General features: G+C 36.1%; 1 protein-coding gene across 1 annotated transcript in view; it reads left to right on the top strand.

Moving 5' to 3' along the window:
* Window positions 1–22,034, top strand: part of HIBADH (3-hydroxyisobutyrate dehydrogenase) — an 85,998-nt gene that overhangs the window by 15,303 nt on the left and 48,661 nt on the right. The window contains exon 4 of the mRNA XM_050971442.1: window positions 90–211. Coding sequence (XP_050827399.1) covers window positions 90–211 — 122 coding nt within the window. The remainder of the gene's footprint in view (window positions 1–89; window positions 212–22,034) is intronic.

Raw genomic sequence — 22,034 nt, 5'->3', positions numbered from 1 at the left:
TAATGGAAGCCAGTGCCACGGTAATAGTTGCAAATATCTTCTGAAAATAATAATGATAATTTCATTATAATAATGAATCTTTTTTTTAGGAAAGTGAAGAAAGGCTCATTGCTAATAGATTCTAGCACTATAGATCCAGTAGTTTCAAAAGAATTAGCCAAAGCTGCTGAAAACACGGGAGCAGTTTTCATGGATGCCCCAGTTTCTGGAGGTAAGTCTTCATTAGCAATTTACCTTATATTGGACAAGTTGTCTCTTTGTTTGCAGTTTCAGTCAGCAATTTGTACCCTTGTTGGTATAAGTTGCTTTTCTTTGCAGTATGTACAGTATTCTGTTTTGTTGTTGTTGTCTAATCACATTACAGATAATACAAGAGTATTTTTAGGATTTAGGAGTATGCTTTTGTGAAACTTGGAGAAGCAGCTTTCTTGGGTATGGTACAGTGGTCCTTTTAATTTAACTTCTTTCATAAAGTTGCATTTTTATGCAGTTGCTCACATTCTTTAGCCTCCATCTGTTTCTTCCTGTTAGGGAAAAACTGTCATTAAGCAGTTCTGTTGCTTTTTCATTAATTAAAAAGAAGATAATGAAGTGAGGAATATAAGATTTCTTTATCAAAAAAACCCCCAGAGATTTGTCTGGTTTTATAACAACTGAAGAATATAGATGATAATTCTCTATTCTTAAAAGTTGCCAACTATTGATCTCTGAGTATTTAGTCTCCTGTAAGAAATAATACAGAGCAGGAAAAACTTCTCAAATTGTGGACAGAGGAGAGCAGAAACATAAAATTAATGTTTTGAAAACAAAACCATAACTGCTCCTTTCTGTTGTTGAATTCTTCTCCAAAACACCTGGAATTAGAAGGTGAGGAAACCTCATTTTATGTGGGAAAATCTTAAGGTTTTTACAGTCTGGTTTAAAAGTTAATGTAACTGGCATTTTGAGAATTCTTTATTTTCCTGATGAATGTCAGTGATGAGCAAAAACTAACAATCTGTTTAATTTTCAACTGGGAACTAAGGCAGGATTTGACTACATACCAGAAGCCAAAATTTTCATCCAAATTCTATTGTGAACAGAAGGTAGGCAGATCCAGGTAGGTGATATTGAAGAATATAATGGAGAAGACAAGATTCTTGCTTCCCAGCCAGAATGTTAGTTCTTTTTTTAAAGCTAGATAGCTAATCAGCCTGGGAAGAAAAACCACAGAAAAATTGTATTGTGGGCAGATTATGTATCTCTCTGATCCTTCTTTTTAAACACAGCATGGCTTTTTGCTTATCAGTTGGGCAGTTCTGACCTACTTCTATGTTGTTTTCTTCAATCCCTTTCTGCCAAGCATGTTATTTTCCTGAAGGAATTATTTACCTTTTAGAAATGTTTATAATTTATTTTTATCTTTAAGTTTTTGGTGTAAGGCTGACTATAACTACAAAGAAGAAAAGGAAAAGTTTGATTACAAAGGAACTTTATCTGTTTAGGGGGGTTTGTTCCTTGAGAAAGTGGTAAGGCCAAGACAGAGTTAATATGATAACATATAGCTGACTAGTATGAATACAAATGGCTTTTTTGGTGTTCGTGGTTTATCTGAATGGTGACTAGCATCATTTACAGGTTGAGGGGTATCCTGTAGAAGGGGGAAAGAATAGACTTGACTTTCTAGTCCTTAATATATTTGTGAGGCCCAAGGAGTGCTCTGTACAAATCATGTTTAAAGTGGGCACTTGCTAGAAATGTGGAGAAGTTAGGTCTATTGGAAAAAAACCTTTAATGCTATGCTTTGTTATTTCCATCTTTCAGTACCTAACACATCAAGTCTTTGGGGTATTTTTATATGTCCTGACTGCATTGTTGGCCTTCAGACAAAACACTAAATGGAGAAGTATGCTCGGCTCTCTAGAAATTGGCAGGCACTCACTATGCTGTTGCTGTGCAATGCAATAGAGTTGGCAGGAATTTCAAGGAGAGTGTTTGTGGGACATAGGGAGGAGGAAGAGAAAGTAGCATGCCTGAACTGTCCCTCTTTAGTGCTCTCTGTTTACTAGCTGTTATTGGCAGACAACTCCACTTGTGTTTTTAGGTATTTGGGTGTTGCCTGATGTTAACATTCATTCACTGTGAACAAATTCACAAACTGAATAGTATTTTGAAAATTGCCTGGTCTGTAAACTCTAGGGAGAGAGAGCAGTGATTTTAATCCTGTTCTGACATTGCAAATGAATAATCTTTGGGCATTAGGGCCAGATTTTAGTTGATTTTAGATTTTAGTTGATTTTAGATTTTAGGCTTGTTTGCAGTCTTGCCCCCAAAAGATTCTTTCTCTTGATCTTTTTCAGATGGGCCTCCATGCCATCTTAGTGCTGTCTTCTTCATATGATTGGCCTACAGCATTTACTTGCAGCTTACAGTCAGGACCCATTAAGTATAAGTTGATGAACCAAGTCACTATAGTATTACTTTGTATTAAGTGACTTCAGAAAATACTTCTCATCCCTATGGTTGCATGCAGATTATGCTGCTAATGCTGTCTAGAGATAGCAATCGCTTTAGCCTGGCATTAGGATCTCTTGCAGGTCCACATGAGAAAGTTTTGTCATGGTTCCCAGTGCTGCCCTCGTTTGTGACCTCTTTGTGAGCATGGGACAAATGGGGAAACTTCTTCAAAATCCATGTATGTTTGTTTGTTTGTTTGTTTGTTTGCTTTTATGCAGACAGGAAAATTATGTCTTTGCAAAGTTTGGGTTCTTCATCTTGGTATGTATAAAAGTATTTTAAGGCACACATTATCTCAGAAGCATATTTAAAACTGACTCCTGTTGGCACAAGATTCTACTGGCTAAGTACAGGATCTAAATTTAGCCTTCAAGAATTGTGTCAAATTTGTCCTCCGACTGATTTCAGTAGAAGTATGATACAGATTCTCACCTCATAATCCAGAGCTAACTTCACTAGTGGCTTCACTGACTGCTGTAATAATTCTTTCTCTTTAACTCAGAATACAAGATATTAATTTCCTAAAGTACATAGGCTGATTTTTTTTTCTTTATTTCTAATGTAATTCTTTCTATGTTGTAAGCATTGCTAGTGTTCAGATACAATCTTTTCAACTTCTTTCCCCTTACACTGACTATTAAAATTCTATCAGCTCTGTATCTGCTCAAAGTACATTGTAGTGCATTCTACTGGAACTTCACAAAAACGTGTGACAACTTGATTTGTTTTTCTAGTTTTGGAGGTATGAAAAAAGTTTTCAACTCTTTAGTAAGTCTGGTTCTTTAAGATCTGGTAAACTTTATATCTGTCTTCCTCCTCACTGGATCCTTCAGACAAGAGAGTAGTCATTTAAAAAGTCAGACTGCTAATTGTTAGTAACAGCTGTTGCATAGAGAACTGTAGTCATGCAAAAATGGTAATAAAGAGTAGAATAAAAGATTTTTTTCTTTTTAGAAACTGTGCACTGGAGGTTGCTAGAAGGGGTTGTAGTTTCTATTCCAGCTGTCATTTCAAACTGTTTCATCTTATAGTACTGCTTCCATGAACTTTAGCTGATCATAAAGTAATGGAAACACTAGTAGTAGTAACACTGACAAGTTAAGACTTCAGGTCACTGATAACATAAAATACAATGTGAGTCCTTGAGGGGTGCATTGCAGACTTATTCCCTGCATGGCCAGATCTCTACTTAATGTGGAGCAAAGAAAAGAAAATATTAGTAACACTCTGAAACACTCAGGAGATATTTTATTTTATTTATTGTATTTCAAAGAGCAATCTATTTCAGGATACCAGATTGTTTTGTTTTGTTTTTCTTAGAAAAGGCACTTTCCTAAAATAGGAGAAGCGAGTTATGTGTTTCTCTTACTTGAACATTGAAGGCACTTAGGAAAAGTGCTGTGCCTTTTTCAAGGGAATCAGAGGAGTTAAAACTTTATGCACACCAATATTTGCAAAGATTATTTGAAAGAATCTTTCAGACTAGACTAAATAATAGGAGATAAGAATGAGTAGTTCAAATATTGCATCTCTTGTAATTTCTGTTATAATGAAGATGCATAATCTTCATAATGAAGATGCAAATCCTTGCCAGAATTAAACTGATTTAATAGACCTGTCTTTGCTGGGGAGCCTTGGTAGAGCTACTTGAACTGTCTTCATTAAGTAGTGTCTGCTTTGTTTCGTTAGCTTTGTGCACCTTTAGAGAAGTTCAATCTTATGACTTCATGGGAGAGGAAAAGTTGGTGGGTTAATTCAAAGTCTCTAATTTGAGACATCATGTATTTTTAATAAACACAAAGAATAAAATAAGGAATGTCCTGAATTCAGTGGTATAGAGGTTTAGTATGGTTTTGGCTTTCTGGTCTGGTAATGCAGTGATTGGATCTGTTAGGATCCTTGAAACACTATAAAGATAGAGCAGGTTCATGAATTTAGAACAATTCTGACCTATCTCCCTCAATAGCAGGTGTTCTTGTTGGCACAGAAAAACTTCTAAAGGCATAGCAGTATTTGCTCCATTATCATTTCTGGATTTATGTTATTATGCTTTATTTTTAAAGCCTAAATATGTGTGCTCAGAATGGCCACAATGTTCTCTGTGTTCCTGGTACTGAGCATACACTTCTACATCACTTGCTTTGCTCTTCCTTAGTCACTGTATGCCTTGTGTAGTTTTTTTCTTTCCCAATGTCTTTCTCAATTTCTCTGTTTACATTTTTTGCTGAATGCATTTGATCATATTCATTTTTTGCAAAGTCTGTGATTTAGGGATTGTAAGAGAAATTACAATGTACAACCTTAATACCAAAGAGTGAAAAATATAACGAGTTATTCTGAAATTTAGATGAGAGAAAATAATGCAGAAAGTAGCTGATGACAAAGAAGGGAAGAACTGGCTGAAATGATTTAAGGAAGCTGAAATGAGGATGAAGAAATATTTTGAAATCTGAGATGCTTAAAAAGCTTCTGATTTCTAATAACTTATGGTTTAAATTGTATAACAATACTTGTCTGTCAAAATAAAGCTAGTTTAATAGATCTTTTTTGTTGGAGAGAGTAAAGAACTGAAGATCTTGTAAATCTTGCACATTGGTAAAATGTATATTTTGACACAGGGAAGGGAGGAAGTATAAACCTTGTGCAAATATCACTATGTTGGCAGCAGCTGCTGTTTCAGAAGAGTTAGGTAGTATATTTACTTATGTGCTGACTTTGCAAGGCTATTTTTCTTTCTGTAAACCTATTATGCCTTTTGCATTCCCTATAAAATAAAATAAAAGGTAGCAGAAGGTAAGGAGGAATAAACAGATTTGTTGAGAGTCTCATCTAAAAATGTTCACTGGGGTGGAGACAACAATCCTGCAATGACTAAAAGGGTGGAATAAATTATTTTATTAAAGCATATTGTATATTTTGGCAATAAAATTGTGTGTAGTCTGGCCAAATAGTGACCAATATGCAGAGAAACATATCTGTCTCCATTTATTCAAAGGTGTAAAGATGAGTTATTCAGGCTGGCTCAGTGGGACATAACCAGGAATAATAGGCTGGAAATCATTAAGGAAAGAAAAATGTGTGCTGTGTCTACCAGGAAAAGTGTCCTAACAACATTCTTCATACACTGTGGAATAATTTCCAAAGGAGATGGTTGAAGCCAAATATCTCAACATGCTTTAAACTGTACTGGGCAAAGTGCTAGGAACTATTCTGTAGGGAAAAATCTATGACTGGCAGGAAGATGGCTACATGATCTAATCGGTCTTTTCCATCTCTAATGTCTACAATCCTGTTGTGTTCTCACACATGGTGTTCAAAAACAGTTAAAGGAAAACTGTCCAGATGGAAGTTAGAAATCCCTGTGGCACACTTTGAAAAAGAGTAAGGAATAACTGCAGAGTTAGAGCCAACATTCCTTCTCTCAGTAAAAATGGTTCTAATATTCACGGCTGCATGTGAGCTGTTACCACATTCCTAATAACTGCTCTGTTTGTTTGTGGATACTTTAATGCTAGTATCTGCCTCTTCCTGTCAAATGTTCTGAGATACCCAGAGTAAGAAAGATCTATAAATGCCAGCCTGTCATAAGTCCTAGGGAATAAAAGTTAATTTAATATCATTTTTTAATTTTTGATTGCTTCTCCTACGGAATGTTTAAAGTTAAGGGGTTGCAGGTGGTGTTTGGGAATGTTTCTGGAATGAAGTGATGACTTTGAAGCTTTATACTAAGTTTGTTTTGGTTTTAAACATTCATGGGCTTCTTTTTTCTCTCTTTTTGTCCTTTCAATGAAGTGCCTTGTTCAAAGCATGTATTTTTCACATAGCCAAAAAAACCTAGTGTGATTCCTGTGCTTTTGGGACAGTGGGATGATGAGCACCAGACCTTAATAATCCTCTGACTCCATATGAGTCCTGATTCGGCACTGTGCTGAATGTGGATGGTGCAGATATCAGCAGTGAGCCCAGCACCAGGCACACCAGAGCGGGGAGTCCGAACTGGAAGGCGCTGCACAGAGCAGACTGGGAGTGCCCTGTGCCTGTGCAGTGCCCATCACCACGGGGATGGCCCCACCAGCTATGAGCCTTGGAGGTGCCACTGGAGAAAATGCAGTTTTCTCTGAATCTTAATAAAAAGCAGTTGTACTTGTAATTCAGTGTTGCCTTAAACAGGTTTTTTCAGTCTGTGTGTGGAATTCTTGTTTGTTGGAAAAAAACCTAAAAGTCCACAGAAACCTGACTAAATGGTTTCAGCTGGGATAGGGTTAATTTTGTTCCTAGTAGCTGGTACAATGTAAATTTTTATTTGTTTTAGAATGAGAATAAAGTTGATAACACATTGGTTTAGTTGTTGCTAAGTAGTACTTACTGCAAGTCAAGGACTTTCAGTTTCCCATGTTCTGTCAATAAGGAGTTGCACACCAGGCCAGGAAGGAGCACTGCCAGGACAGCTGACCTGAACTGGCCAAAAGGTTGTATTTCATTGCATAGAACTCATATAGCTCAGTTTATAAACTGGGGGAATTGCCTGGCGTGGCTGATTGCTGCTCAGAAATGGGCTGGACATTAATCAGTGGAGCAACTGTGTTGTGTATCACTTGTCATTCTTGGGTTTTATTTCTCTCCTTTTGTTGCCTCCCTTTTCATCACCATTTAAAAAATATTATTGATATTATTGTTAGAATTATTATATTTTATTTCAGTTATTAAACTGTTCTTATGTCAACACATGGATTTTACCATTTTTTATGTTTCTTCTCTCCATCCTACTGGGGAAGGGTGAGGGGTGAATAAGCGAGTGGCTGCATGGTACTTCTTTGCCAGCTGGGGTAAATCACAACACTTATTTAAATGGACTGGGCCACTGAAGACATGTCACAATATAGAATTACATGTTTTATTTTGTCTCTTATTCATCAAGGGAGATCTGCAGATCATACACTAGATGTGTGGAAAGAAACATTAACATCCTAAGTGTCTAAACCTTAGGACACATCTTAGGTCTTAGGACACATTTGCGCAAACTGCTCTGTGTTGTAGAACACTCCTTTGAAGGGCCTTTAAACACTTAAACTAAAAGAGCAAAAATGAGAAGTACCAAACCCACATGGAGTAAATTTTGCAGGCAGGGACAGCTAACCTTGTCTTAAAGTACAGGCCTTTGAAAGTAAATCACTTGTTGATCCCCTAAATAGCTGAATTGAGGATGAGTAGGAATGAAAGTTGAGTTTCTATTGACCCTCATGTGGATGATGCTAGTATTCTGGGTTCCTTGTGTTTAATTTTTAAAGTAATAATGATGAGTTGGCCAATTATTGGGTTTATTTATGACAGTATTATCCTATGATCCGGAGCCATTTTAAGTCACTGGATCTTTGCAGAATGTTGCCTTATAGTGGAGGACATTTTATGTTTTGAAAAGAGTCTTAAGTTGTGCAGATAAAAAGGGAGAGAATATTCTAGCAGAAGTAATCCCTCTGCACTTCAAACAAATACCTAAAAAATTATTCCATATTTGCAGTGTTTAGTGTAGTACTGTCCATTGTGAGACATTTAGTAGATTGAGCTTTTGTCCTTAGCAGAACAGCTCCTGGTTAATCCACAGGGAGAGCATAGAAATACCAAGATTTCCTAATTCTTCTTCCTTCAACCACATTTTAAAAAAACATGCTTTGTATCATAAAATAAAATAGTAAGGGAAAGACTGTTGCCTTTTACCATTAATAAGCATTTAGAATCCAGCTCTCAGCATACAAGCTATTCACAAATGTTCACCTTTTGGTTTGTCCAAAAGTATTTAGTTCTGTTGGCTCACCACTTCAGTCTACTGAAAAGTGGAGGACAGAGGAGAGTCTTGCAGTTCCAGAGCTGAAGAAACAGTTTTTAACTACAGTTCTCCTCATGCCAAGTACAACATAGGACCTGAAGTGGGGAAAAAAATTATTTACTGCACTGTATTTGACCTATAATTTTAACCTTAAAATTTGGTTCTTATTTTATTTTCTGTAGTTTTGCTGTGAAAAAATCCCTTTGTGTGGGATTTCATAAACCTTATACAGCTTTAAGCAGTATCTCCTTATAGGAGAAAATTAAGAGATGGCTTGATGGGAACAGAGTAATGCATTGAAATGTTACCCTCATGCCATACCTTCCATTTCTATTCCTAGTTCTGTAAGCAGTTGTGTTTTAATTATTCTGTGTTGTGGAAGAATGTTAAATTATTTGTGGTAAAATGGGGGCAATGTGGAACACTTTAAACTCTTCACATATTTTAAATCCACATAGTGGTATATGATTGATAGTATCCCAATATGTTGTTTGTCTGCTGGTAAACAGGATTAGGGTTTTTTTTTTTAATGTGAAGCTTAGCAAATTGACAGGAATACTAACCTGACATGTAATTATTATCCATTTGCTTTATTTAATGAGTTATTGCAAAGTGTGTAAGATCCTAGTTACTCAGTAACCATATAGTTCAACCATAAGCAGTCAGAAATGTGCGTTTTGGCTGTTGTTTTGTTTTCAATCCGTGTTTCCATTGCTTTCTGATAATGTATGGTGGGAACGTGTGGCTTGTGGCTCTTAGTGTGTTTGCCATAGGGAGTACAGGGAAAGTCACATTCACTTTTAGCTTTGGCTGAGGAGCATACTACTTGTGTTTCATTTGTGTTATATTCCTTGGGTTTGCTTAAAATTATGGATTTTGTTATGAAACTAACACGGAGGTAATCTGTAGAGACAAATGACTATACATAGTTAGCTGTTCCAACTTGGTTGATTTCTGAGGTCCAACATTTTTCTGATCTAACTGCTTCCAGAATTGCTACAATTGCTGGTTGTCTGAAAGCAGTATTTGGTGGCAGCTAGATGCTTTTTGTCTTGAATAAGACATTTTATGATGCATGTGCAGGAAGAACAGCAATTTCCTTCCTCTTTTAAAAATTGAAGGACAGCTGGAGAAAGGGACGTCCAGTAGGTTATCAGCAAGTGAAATGCTGTTGTGGTATAGCCCTATATAGTTAGAGTAAACTAGGAGTGTGTCTAACTTTCCTCTTTCTGCAGATGCTCATCTTAGGATTTATATTAGTGGGGAGTTAGAGGTGAGGCTGGGGCAGTGGTAGACTTTTGTAGCGGAAGCTCTAAATGAGAAACTGATGTGAATTTGGCACGCAGGAGATTTCCTGAGATAGAGCATCCTCTTAACAGCCTCAGCCTGAGTCTTGGCTGCCTCAGAGGGCTCCCACCCTGTCCAAGATGGAAGTTCCTGCAGAGAGCCCTAATAGCATCTCTCCCTGCCTCAACAAATCATTTTAAGGCATGGGACTTAACTGCTGTGAAATAATGCAACAAATTTCTCCCAGGACCAAAATGAACATACTTGATCACCTAAATGCATCATTCCAGTTGCAGAATAAGCTGAACCATAGAAAAGCATTTCTATTAGTAGTGCAACATCTGGCACGCCTATTAAAGAAGAAGTTGGTTAATCTGTTACTGTTTGGTCACTGGTACTTTTTTCCCTCTGTATTAATATGCTTAGCAATTCTTAACATGAAATGTGGCTATGTGCACTTACTTGGTATGTTGTTTTCTTTAGTAGACAATTACACCAATCTTGAATGAAGCATTTTTTTGGTTACTGGGGTAAAGGAATCTTAGGAGATTGAAACAGTAGGCAGCAAAGCTTGTTAAGGAGGTTTTTATTTTACAAGCCCTCAAGAATTCAGAATATGGCTTGCTTTCTACTTTAAAAAGTCCAAATGTCCTTATAGACTCCATTTCAGAGCCAGCATCAAATCTATGCTATACTTGTCTAAAAATCCAAACATGCACTCTTGGCTGTTACTGTTTACTGAATCAGAACCCTACTGTTTCTACTTGCACTGTATCTAATTTATCGTAAGTGACCGCAAAAACTAGAATTATTTATATGTTGGCACCTAACAGCTCCACTATAGTTAAGGGTCTGTTGGCATTTCCATTATAAACCTTCCTTTGAGAGGTTTATAACTTGGTGGTTTTACTTTTGCTTCAGGCTCAAATGTGCCATTTTCATCCAAGCACAAATTCTTCTACAGAATCTCATTTAAATCAGTTTGGCCATTATTTATTTTAGAGTGTGTATGTTGAGGAGTGGACGGGAACACACTATTTAATTTTGGTTTCAGAAGCTTTTTGGTCAGACTATATAATGAAAGAAAAATGGTGCTTTTTATTTTAATTTGTAGGGACTTAAACCTTCCTTGGATGTGTTGGAGTTACTGAGCCCATGCTTTTTCAGATTTCTGCCAATGCTCACATGCAACACTTCCACTCCCACTCGTCCACCCACCCATCTCGCCTGCCCCTGCCCAATGACATGCTTTGAGGAAGCATCCCCAGGCTTCTGGCAGAGAAAGCTCTTTTGGGGAAGTGGATGAAGTAACATACAATGGGTGTCCTGTTGAGAGGCCTTAGGCCAACCAGTCCAACTGAGGAAGCAGATGGAGCTTAATTGGAAAAAGATGGGCTGAGTGCAGTTGTCAGTCAAATGCAACCCTATGTGGTTAAGAGTGGCATTTCCTATGGCTCTGCCATTTCTTGTGGGATCTCTGTAAATTACTACTTGGGTGCAGTAATTCTCAGAGTCTAAAAGTGGCATGAGTTGCCGTTTTCCCTTGCCCCTGAATGCTGAACCACAGAGGATTTCAACACTTTAGTCAGAAGTTCTTGCCATAGAACTCTATTATTATGCTAATTAAATTCTTGCCACATGAATAATAGGTATCTATAATGTTTCAGTACTAATCATAGTAATGAAGTACCACTGTTCTTTTGCACAGTGACTTAAGAGTACAAAGAAGGGAAATGGTGTACAGAGAGGTAGAAGCTTTTATTAGACCAAATAATACAGCTGAAAATAGAAAACAAGTTTCTGAGTCAGTTCTTTCACCACATTACACAAGAAGCAGTAAAGTACAATAGTGTTTGTTGGTTTTTTCCTTTGCTATTGAATTACAAGAAAAAGCTAGTCAATGGAAGACAAAGTAGGGAGAGAATATGTGGTTTGGCAGCTACTTGTGTACTTGTCCTTTTGGGATCTTTTTATTTCAGGTAATTCGTGCAGATTACTGATTGGACAGACAAGTAATGAAAATGCTTTATTATATTTTGTCTTCTGTTTTATTAGCAAAAAGTAAAAGGGGAGCGTAAGTATAATTACAGATAGATAATACAGGCAGCAGATACAAACAGCTTGTTACATCATTAAAACATTAGATCCCATTGAAGTATTTGAGAGTCTTCTCCATCTTGCTTCCAGAGGTTAATGAATTCATAGGTCAGGCATTCCAAATCTTAAATGCTTTAGGGACAACTCATTTTAAGTTTTATTGGTCTATTTTTATTTTGTTGGTATTAACATTTAAAAGCACAGAAGACTAAAAGTTTAGTATTTATTAAAACCTGCAATTTTCAGCTTTGGAACCTGGAAACAGAAGCTTAAATAAACAGCAAACATCACAAGACATGTGATTAGTTGATCACTATCAAAACATATTTCAATAACGTTTTCCCTGGTATCCCTTTATTGCTAAGGATCAAGAACTATAAGCTATATGCAGTCAAGGCAAAGAAAATCATTAGAAATACCTTAATAGAGCACATCTAGAAAGTCCAATTCAGCACATAACACTTAGACATCTGTTTAAACCTGTCCAATTGAATGGGAATTTAGTGCAAGTTGAAGAGGTGTGTCCTTGGTGTCTGTTAAGAATCTGTGGTGTAATCTCTCTGTCTTACACTACTAAGCTGTTGTCTTTCAAATTCCAGGGTTGCAAAGCACTTTGTAGAATTGACATCCTGGGCATGACTTGACTGGACTTTTCATGCAACTAAGCTAATTCTTTCATTCATTTGGCAATATCCTTCATCCCCAACTAAACATACAGGATTTTTTTATTTGGTGTCACCTAAGTTCAAGGTTTTATTGTTTGCTATTTCCAGCAGCTAACCTTGTTGCTATATTATTTTAAACCCTGTTGAAATATAACTTAGTACAATGACTTATACTCCTGTCTTGGAAATGGGATCATATTGAGCTAAAATATTTTACAGTTATTTTCAAAGCACATCTGCAAACATGACCTTGAAACAGAATTAAGTATTTAGGCTTTGCAAATTGTTACATTTCATTACTGCTCTATTTCTCTATCTTCAGCCCAGCAATGACTTTAAATTGTGTCCCTCACTTCCTAACCTTCTAATTGAAGCAGAAATAATGTCCATTTTTCTTCTTCCTTCAGCAGTAGGAATACTGCTGTTTCTCATGAGGCCACAGCTGGAGTGAGTATTCTTGAATCTCTTATCACTTTATTCTCTGTCACATCCGCACTGGTGATAAAATAAGACACATTTTTAAAATTCAACGTGTTGCTCTGGATTTCCAATGACAAAATAAGTCAATTCTCCTTTCCCACCAAAATACAGTATTTTGGTGGGAAAGGAGAATTGGAGGTTTATTATCTGAAAGGTACTTTTCTGTAAGTAAACGGCATGGATTGCAGTTTCAAAGGAGCGTTTCTTTTATCGATGTATGGCTTTAGCAAAGAGTTATAACTGTTCCTCATGCTGGTGTAGCTTATTGAAACCACTAAAACTTTGCAATTTTGTCAAGAGTTATCTGGAACATGCCCCTGTACTGACAGCTCTTTCTAAGAAGGTAACTACCTGCGTTTGGTCACCTCTTGTCTGTTGCTTCAGTTGGATCTGAACTTCCAAAGCTGATGTATTTTTGGAGGGCAGTACTGCTTGAATACCTTAGAACTCTGGAGCTAGTTTGTGCAGACCATGATTTCATTGCCTCCCCAGTCAGATACTTCTTAGGGAAGCCAAGAAATTTATTGTCGCAATAAATATGTACTTACTGTGATGGTATAACTCCATAAGTTTTATAGATTTAAGTAAACTGCATGGAAATTAAGCTTTGGAAGGGAAAAAACAAGCTGCAAAAGTCACATTTCAGCCATGATGGCCCTATTTGTAAGTGTTGCACATGGGCTTTCACATATTTCTTTTCTTTAAAAAACAGACAAAAGTAAACAAACTAAAAAATCGCCAGAAAGTTGTAAACATGCTCCCAAAAAAACAGCTTCTGATTTTCTTTTTTGTGTTTTAATTTTCGTATATTTGTGAAAATCTCTGAAATTTTTCACAGTATTTAGGAATTGTTAATATTGACTCATAATTTTCCTGTGTTTAATTGCACTTGTGCACTATACAAGGATTTTCAAAAGTGTCCAAGTGTTTCACTTTCAAAAGTGTTCTGCTTAAGTTCAGTGGGAGATAATTTCAAAAAATAAGTTTGAAGTTACAGGACTAAGACATACAATAAATCTGGTGTATTTAATTGATGATAATTAAAATGCTGTCAACAAATTTAAATAACTGCTGCTCCTTCTTCCTTATATTGACTCCATGTACAGCTCAATTAGCAGCAATTTCTTAGTTTGAACTTCTTAATGAGCAGAAATGTTTCAAAATTAGTTTTGTGGACTTCTTTCCTGCTTTCCCTAGTACTGTATTATATTTCAGATCTCTTATTCATGTAGAAATGTAAATAAGGATCTAATTACAGTTCTTCGCTTAATACTAAGCCCAATAGTTGGCATAAGGTTTGTCATAAAGTTTTCTTTTCTCTGCTTTGCCATGACCTTAACGTGACCTAAAATTTCGACAGGGATTGCAATGGCTTAGGCTCAGAAGAGTCCTTGTCTGTCATTTGGTGGCTGCTTGATGTGTGTGTGTTTTGCATGACATCACGGTGTCTCTACTATCAGTTCCTAACAAAGACAGAACTAGTTCCATGTGTTTTAATGGACTTTGCACTAATCTGCTTCCATATACTCAGTGGAGTGGCAGAGGCATTTCAGACATGGTGTTGCTCTTTTGAAATAATACATGCTGGAAATGCAGTAGGTTTAAGATATCACTGTCTGTTTCATTAGAAATCCATTTAAAATACTAATCATAATTCGTGTTCCCTCATTCTTTCCACATTTAGGGGTGTTACCTGGGTTTGGAATAGCCAGCTGTCTCAAACACTATCCGCATTTTTAAAGGAATAAGAAGTCTTGGCAGACACTGGAACAATTAATTGGCTTTTTCAGCCAAGTCAGGTTAGGAAAGTATTTTGTGGGGAGGGGGCCAGGAGGAGGGGAATACAACATCCTGGTTTCAAGTTTGACTTCTGTTAACTCTTTAGGAATGGTAGTCAGACTTCTTCCTAAACGTAGTAGTAGTACTCTCCATTTCTGGCAAATGTGGAATTTATATAAGAGAAAAGATTCTAATACACTGGACAAATATCCTTTATTAGAAGGAGTTGTCTGGCACGAGGTGGAAAGTGCTAAGTCTAAATCTTGATGGATTTAAAAATCTTAGAGGTGAAATAAGGATTAGAATATGTATTAAAGAAGTCTAACCTCCTCTAGTATATATGTTTAGAAAAGAATGAGGAAGCTGGCATCTGAGGCACAGGATGATAATACCTTTCTGTTGAGTTAGAATAAAATATTTCCATGCTGGACTTGCTCTCCACATTCAACATCTTGACTTATCCACGGATGCTTGGTTAATATTTAATTTCCAGCTCCATAGCTTTGTTTATTTTCATTCCAAAAACAGAACAAGTACTAAACATCAAATTTTAATTACCTGTATGTCCTTGCATTCCTGAAATGTTTTGTTTGAAATATCGGAACTGTCACACAGTCTGCTTTTTCACAATCCTGTGTATGTTCTGGTGCCAGTGGATCAATTTATAGCCAAGAATTTTCATCGCAGTTGCTTTTAACAGTTGGTTGCCCTTGTTCTGAAGACTGTTTGTTTGTTTGTTTGTTTCAATTGTCCTTTATGGAGTAAACTACTAGTAGTTTAGACTGGAAACTGTAAAGTTAAACTTTTTGGAATCATTACTGCCCCAAGTGGGAATATAAACCATATTGAACAAAATTTATTTAGCCTATTAAAAAGTCAGCCTAAAACTACATTTAATTAGTTTACACTATTACATCACTTCTAGTGGGGAGTAGAACTTAGGCAGAGTAAAAGGAGCTCTATCAGGTGAGCTGACTGTGGCCCATATGGGGCTTTAAGATAATGATGAGTTTAAATTTCCTCTTAGAGCTAAGTGAGAATAAAACTGGAGGCAATAAATACTCTTGGCCAAAGCCATTAAATGAAAAAGCTGGGAATTCTCCAGCTCTTGACTTAAATTGTTTGTTTATCAGCTGGCGCCTAGTCTGGAGTCAAGAGCTGGAGATTTCTATCTGTGACAGAACTTTGAAACTCTTGCAGGACACTTTCATTTTAACTTAAGGTAACTTGAGTTTATAGCTTTGGCTTTAAAGATTACTAATGATTTACTCATTTCCTTACCATTTAACCAGAGAGGACTTTTTCCCAGGAAGGGATCTGTGTTTATTTAGGGCCTTTGTCTGCGGAGGGATTAAAAGGCAGCCCACCAGCATTGTGAACTTGATGGTAATAAAAGGTCACCAACACACACCATAAAAACGTTCTTACTATGGAATTAATTATACAGTGTAATTTTACAAAGCATTTCAGTAACCCTTCTTTTAGACTTCTGCTGTATTTGATTTTTCCCCAAGTAGGGAAAACTTCAACTTTAGGCATTTATTGTGTGAATTAGACCCTGTGTGTATGTGTGCAACCCTTTACGGTGTAATATACTCATCAGCAAGTTCAACTCACAACTGAAATCACTTGTAAAATTCCAGTTGAAGTTGGACCTCGACATGCGAACTTTAAAACTTAAAATACTGTGCACTGGGAGCAACAGAATGAAAAAAAAAAGACTCGTTAGCGAAGAAATGCAAATTATTAACTTAAACATTGTTGCTATGTTTGGCATTTTTATAGAATATTGCATATTTTCTAAGCCGTCAAGCACTGTTCAAAGCATCCTGTTATTTTTTGAAACCACCAGGTGGCATTGCAGCCCAGCCTGCTCCAAATTGACAATTTATAATTTATAAAGATTTGTATGGAAGGCATTTCCTCCCTTCACCCCATTAATATGCCATAACTACTAGGGCTTAATTTATAATATCTTATCATGATGTTTAATATTCTGAAAAGCCAGATCGATTTCATTCTAGATTTTTTTTTTTTTTTCCAACAGTAAAAGTATTAAAGATGTCATGTCAGGGTATCAATGAAGCATGTTTTGCTTTGGTAACATGATAGCAATAGAATTATATTCCTATTTAATGAATATCTTAAGTTCATCCACAGTGAAGATCACAATTTCTGAAAAGCTATGGAATGGAGGATGCCTATGGAACAGGCATACAAGAACACATAGAATAATCCATGTGGTTTTCTGTATCCAGTGCAAAGATATTGTATTCTAGACAGAGATGAAAAAGTACAATTATGAAGATGGGGTTTTTTCCTTCTTTTGCCTTAGAAAGATATCTATCCTCCATTTCCCATTATCAATTTTGAATTACCCATTTAATCATGCCCTTCATTCTCTTATTAATGGACAAAAGAAAACACACACACATGAAAAATAACTTGAAATCCATATTTCACCAGTTAAATTAAATAGCTATTAACATGTACCATATATCCAATTGGACAAATTTAATAAAACAACATTGTCAAGTCCATAATAAATCTCTAGTTTGACTAAGGAGGATTTTTCCCCGCAATTTTGTATTTTTTGTATATATACTTTTATGCTTTCTCCTGAAAGGTATTGTCATGGTTTGAGTTGTCATGGTATGAATGTAAAGTGCTCATGCAGTAATTTATCCACAGTTTTACTAAGTGCCAGTCCTCTTGAGCTAGTGCCCTTTTTCTTAGGCCGTTAAATGGGCATAACCCATTTTAAGGAATGTATATGTTTTCAAAGTAAGTGTCTCTGACCTCCCACCTCGTTGAAATCCGAACATACGTGTTTTGCTGTAGTCTGAGTATCTAAGACGCAGCATAACTGTGATACTAAAAATTCAGATGCTAAGGGAATAAGCAAAACCCCATGTGATAATTTAGGTAATGCTTTTGGTAAATCATACTTTTACTCTGATTTCTTCACTAAGAACTTTTACTCTGATTTCTTCACTAAGAAATGTAGTAGAATAGGTAATTGAGGCTTTTGACCCTGTATATTAAACTTTTAAACTTGATACAACAGTCTGCCTCTAAGCTTTGTTGTATACTGATATTGCTACTTACTTAACATCAAAAAGCTGTGGTAGTTTGCCTTTATAGATTGCGCCTGTGTTCTGGAATTGCCTCCTGCTGTCCTTGAACTGTTTCTTAGTTTAATGTGTTAGATTTTCCATCAAAGCTTTTAAGCATGATGTTTAGTTAACACTTGTTCTATCAAATCTGATACAGTACACTAGTTTGGAATAAAACTGTTCTTTTCATTAACAAACACGATAGCTTGACAGGCCCCTTTCCCAGCACATCATGGGTTTTTCTGTAATGATATGCACATGCAGATTTTACATCGCATGTAATCTTTGTATTTGCCCAGTTTGCAGTCATTGCTCTAGGACTAGTGTAAATGACTGGTTTTTGCCAAGATTCCTGAAGTAAACTGGCCTCATTAAAAATAATGGTTGTTGAGGAAAGAATCTCTGTAAGTTGAAGCAGTTTGCTTTTAGACCTGTTTCACCATAACAGAGCTTTGATTCCCTGTCTATGGTTCCATTCAGTGTGACACCACTTCTGCCGAGAGCTGCTATAGGATTCACAGCACAGAAATTCAAAACAAGAATGTCTGGACAAAAGAAAAGACATGTAGAATAATTAGTATCCATTTAAGACTGGATTGATATCTTGAGGTAGCTAGATGAAAATTGGGGAATGGGGGAAGGAACAATAAGAACACAGTAATAAAATGTCTTTTAATATCTTCAGAAAACAGAAATTTCACTAGACTTTTCATTTGACCTGAGTAATGTGTGTATGCGTATACCTAGTCTATCAAAACCATGGCACTGCTGTGTATTGCTTTACCTGTTTTTAAAACAGTTTGAGAAACTTATTTTTCAAACTAGCAAATTCAGTACAAGTATATAATGGGAGTGTCCAATATTACTATAACCACTTACAGCAACCATCATTTTAGAGTGTCTTGTTATAGTATTTGTGTTCTTACTGCTTTAAACTTCATAAGAGTTATTTCCTACATAGACACTTCTATATTTTCATCCTCCTATTTATGAATAGCTTAGCTTCAGTCAGTAAAAATAGAAATACTTAAATACGTTGCACATGGCCTTCAGAAAATTTGAAAAATGTTTGGCTGCTTTATTGTCAAAAATTTGGAGTTTTTAAGGTATGTCTATATGTGTAGAAAGGATGTACATATGTTCCGAGTATATTTTGTTTTAACTGAGTTTCAAAAGTTACAGAAAGACTTTTCATAAGGAGGAAAAATGTCTGTGTGTTCCAAAAAGTCTCAGATTTGTAGCAGATGTATTGGACGTACTACTAAAATAAAAACAAAATTCAGTTTTATTTCATTGACAAAAACCCACTAGTTAGTGGCAAAATAAAGATACCACACTAATGATAAACACGTGAATTTCTGGTTTATACTCCAGCTCATACCTGCTTGGAAGTAAATATAGAGGAAGAAATTTAAGCTGCTTTTTTAGGAAACATCCTCAGGCTTTAAAGTACACACCTTGGAGCACTATATTTAGCATTTTCCGGGATTAGAGAATTACCATTTTAAAACTTGGGTGTAAATTAAATAAGAAGATTACGAGGTATAATGAAGCAGGACTGAGAACAGGTAAGAGCAGTGTGGGAAGAAGAAGAAGTGTGGGAACTTCTCAAAGGTCAGTCCTGTTACTCATTTCAGAAGTCTTTGTCCTGTTGTTATACCTGTACCTTTGCTCAGGGCTGTGCCTGACCGGATGAAGTGTGACGAGATTGCAGAACTTCTCCCTGCATGGACACTGAGTAACTGATAAGAAAAGCTCTTCTGTGGGGAAGTGGGGTGTAGGCTGAAGTGTCTGTGAAACAAGTGGTTGCAGTGTTGAACAGTGAGGGAAACACTGCTCTTGGAGTATTCAAGAGCAACAGGAATATAAAATCCTAATTCTTTCATGGTCTTCTTGTGGCCCACCTCAATGAACAAGAAGGAAAAAAGGGAAGGTGTCAGACAAGATCTTTTATGTGTGTGTTTTGTTGTCTGTTTCAGATTATTACTCTATTTTAAAAAAACTGAAAAAAACCCCAACTTGTTAGAGCAACAGGTGAGGGATTTCCTCTAATGGAGGAATACTATACATCCTGGAAGAGCATGTATTTCTGTTCTCTACTGGTTTGTAAACAATGTGGCTGATACAAATTTGTATTTTTTGTTTGTTTGTTTTCTTAAAAATAAAGTACCTGTAAAATAAGATGACAGCCAGTAAGCTGAAAACACTCAGTCTCAAATTTGTAAATACATCATTGCTTGTTCCTATTTTGACTTTTTTAATTACTTCAGAAATAATGTTTAAAGCAAGTTATAATGTACATAAACTGTTGAAAGTTCTTGCCTACGGACTATATTCTTTTCAGGAGCTAGTAGATAGGACATGCTAAATAGCATGCTTATGCATATTTATATCTGTGTTCTTTTTGCTTATCTTACAGTACCCTGCCTTATATATCAGAAATGGCCCCATAAAATGAACAACAGAATGCGTAAAGTTTCCTTACAACAACAAGAACTTAAAATAACCATTTTATAATGCCAGTGAGGTAGCTGACTGTGTATGTTATTGGGTAATAAGATATTCTCTCATGTGTTTACTGCATTCAACCTTCAACACAAATATGTATTGAAGCCATAAAATGACAGTAATTGTAGAAGCATACACCTTATGTTCCTGCTGAATTATTTCTATTGCATTAATGATTCTATAGTGAAATAATGTTTGTTGCTACTATATGCTACTACTATAAAAATTTTATAGAAAGGAGAATTAATAGATTTTCAGTTTTTCAGTAACAACTTTGGGATCTTAAATTTTGTATCTGTGTAAAATAATTTAATGGTTAAAAGCAGTACAAGGTCTCAAAAGACTGAGACAAGTTTGAAATTATTTATATATTAATAATGCATATATTTATAATGCATAGTATTATACGAAACTCAGATTAATAGGATAGGACAATGGAAAAAATACTTGGCACCATTTTTTTTGCAAAAATACCATTCTTTGTCAGTTCCACAAAGTGTATTGAATGAGTGTGATTGTGCTTTAAATATAGTATAAACACTTTGTGGTTTTTAGTAGTGTCAGCTTTTACAATATTTTAGATAAAATATAATTTCTTTTTAGCTTAAAAAAAAAAATCTGTATTGCTAGACTGTAGGAAACCTGTTATTTTGATGGTTTTGAAAAAAAAATTAGCCAGCATTTGCATCTCACATATCAGATGAAATCACACTGCCACAGAATTAGACTTTATTATTTAATACTTAACAATCTTCCTTATGTTTTTCTAGTCTGTCACTTCACTGTAGAATGTGTCTATGTTTGTCTGTTAACTTTATTTTCCTTTTGAGTGACACTCATGTATCCTGTATTATGAAAATAATCTGTATCCTTTGAAGACCAATAGAGTAAGAATAATCTACAGGAGGAGTACCAAAGAGTAGGAGTAACCCAGTACTTTCTCTCAGTTGATGTCTTCTAGTTACTTCCCACCCACACCTTGGATAGAGCTGTAAATACTGAACGACACTGAGCTACTGAACAGTGTGGTTTTCTTCTGACAGCTCAACTTGAATGTCTAGGTGTGTATGGTGATAAAAAATGTGGATGGGAAGGTATGTGCTTCCCAGTAAAACTGAATAGGCAGTAAGAATAGGCAAGTAAGATGTTGGAGATTCTTTTGGAGGAAGAATGTTCTCTGAAGGCAGGAAGCCAAAAAGCGGGGAGAAGTAAGACTGTCCTAGAAAGCTTAGCTTAGCCTAAAATTTTCTCATCAAATTTCTTGAGGACAAGCAGTACTCAACTTTTATGGGGGAAATTTTTCCAAGAAGAGAGAGCAGCGTGCTGAAGATGCCTCTTTGCATCCCATGGTTTTCTTTCTGTAGTCTCTGAAGTATGCAGCTCTCCTAGAGGTATGCTCTGAAGAAGTATATCTAAGTAGAAAATACTATAATGAGTATTGGGGTAAGAGTGTGACACTGCTGAACTGTGAACTGCCAAAAAAACCCAAGTCCTGAAGTGTCTTCCATGTAGGTAAGGTGATCCAGGGTTACTAACTGGAACCAGGAAGGCAGTCACAGGGGAGAGAGGGAAGTCTATGCATATGGCTGCTGGCTTGGAGAGCTCTCTGCTGATGAACTCCACATGCCAGGGGTTCATGCCTCTCACCAAATGAAGAATGGGAAGGTTTTGCATCTTGGTTTTCTGGGAGTTTGTCTGAATGAGATATGATGCCATAAAGGAATAGCTTTGTTAATGACTACAGACATGTTGGATAAGAATATGATCACCTCAGGGCTTAGC

This window comes from Serinus canaria, chromosome 2, assembly GCF_022539315.1.
Source record: "Serinus canaria isolate serCan28SL12 chromosome 2, serCan2020, whole genome shotgun sequence".
NCBI classification, from domain to species: domain Eukaryota; kingdom Metazoa; phylum Chordata; class Aves; order Passeriformes; family Fringillidae; genus Serinus; species Serinus canaria.
Note: the sequence above shows the minus strand (reverse complement) of the source record. Positions and strands in the feature narration are given on the sequence as shown.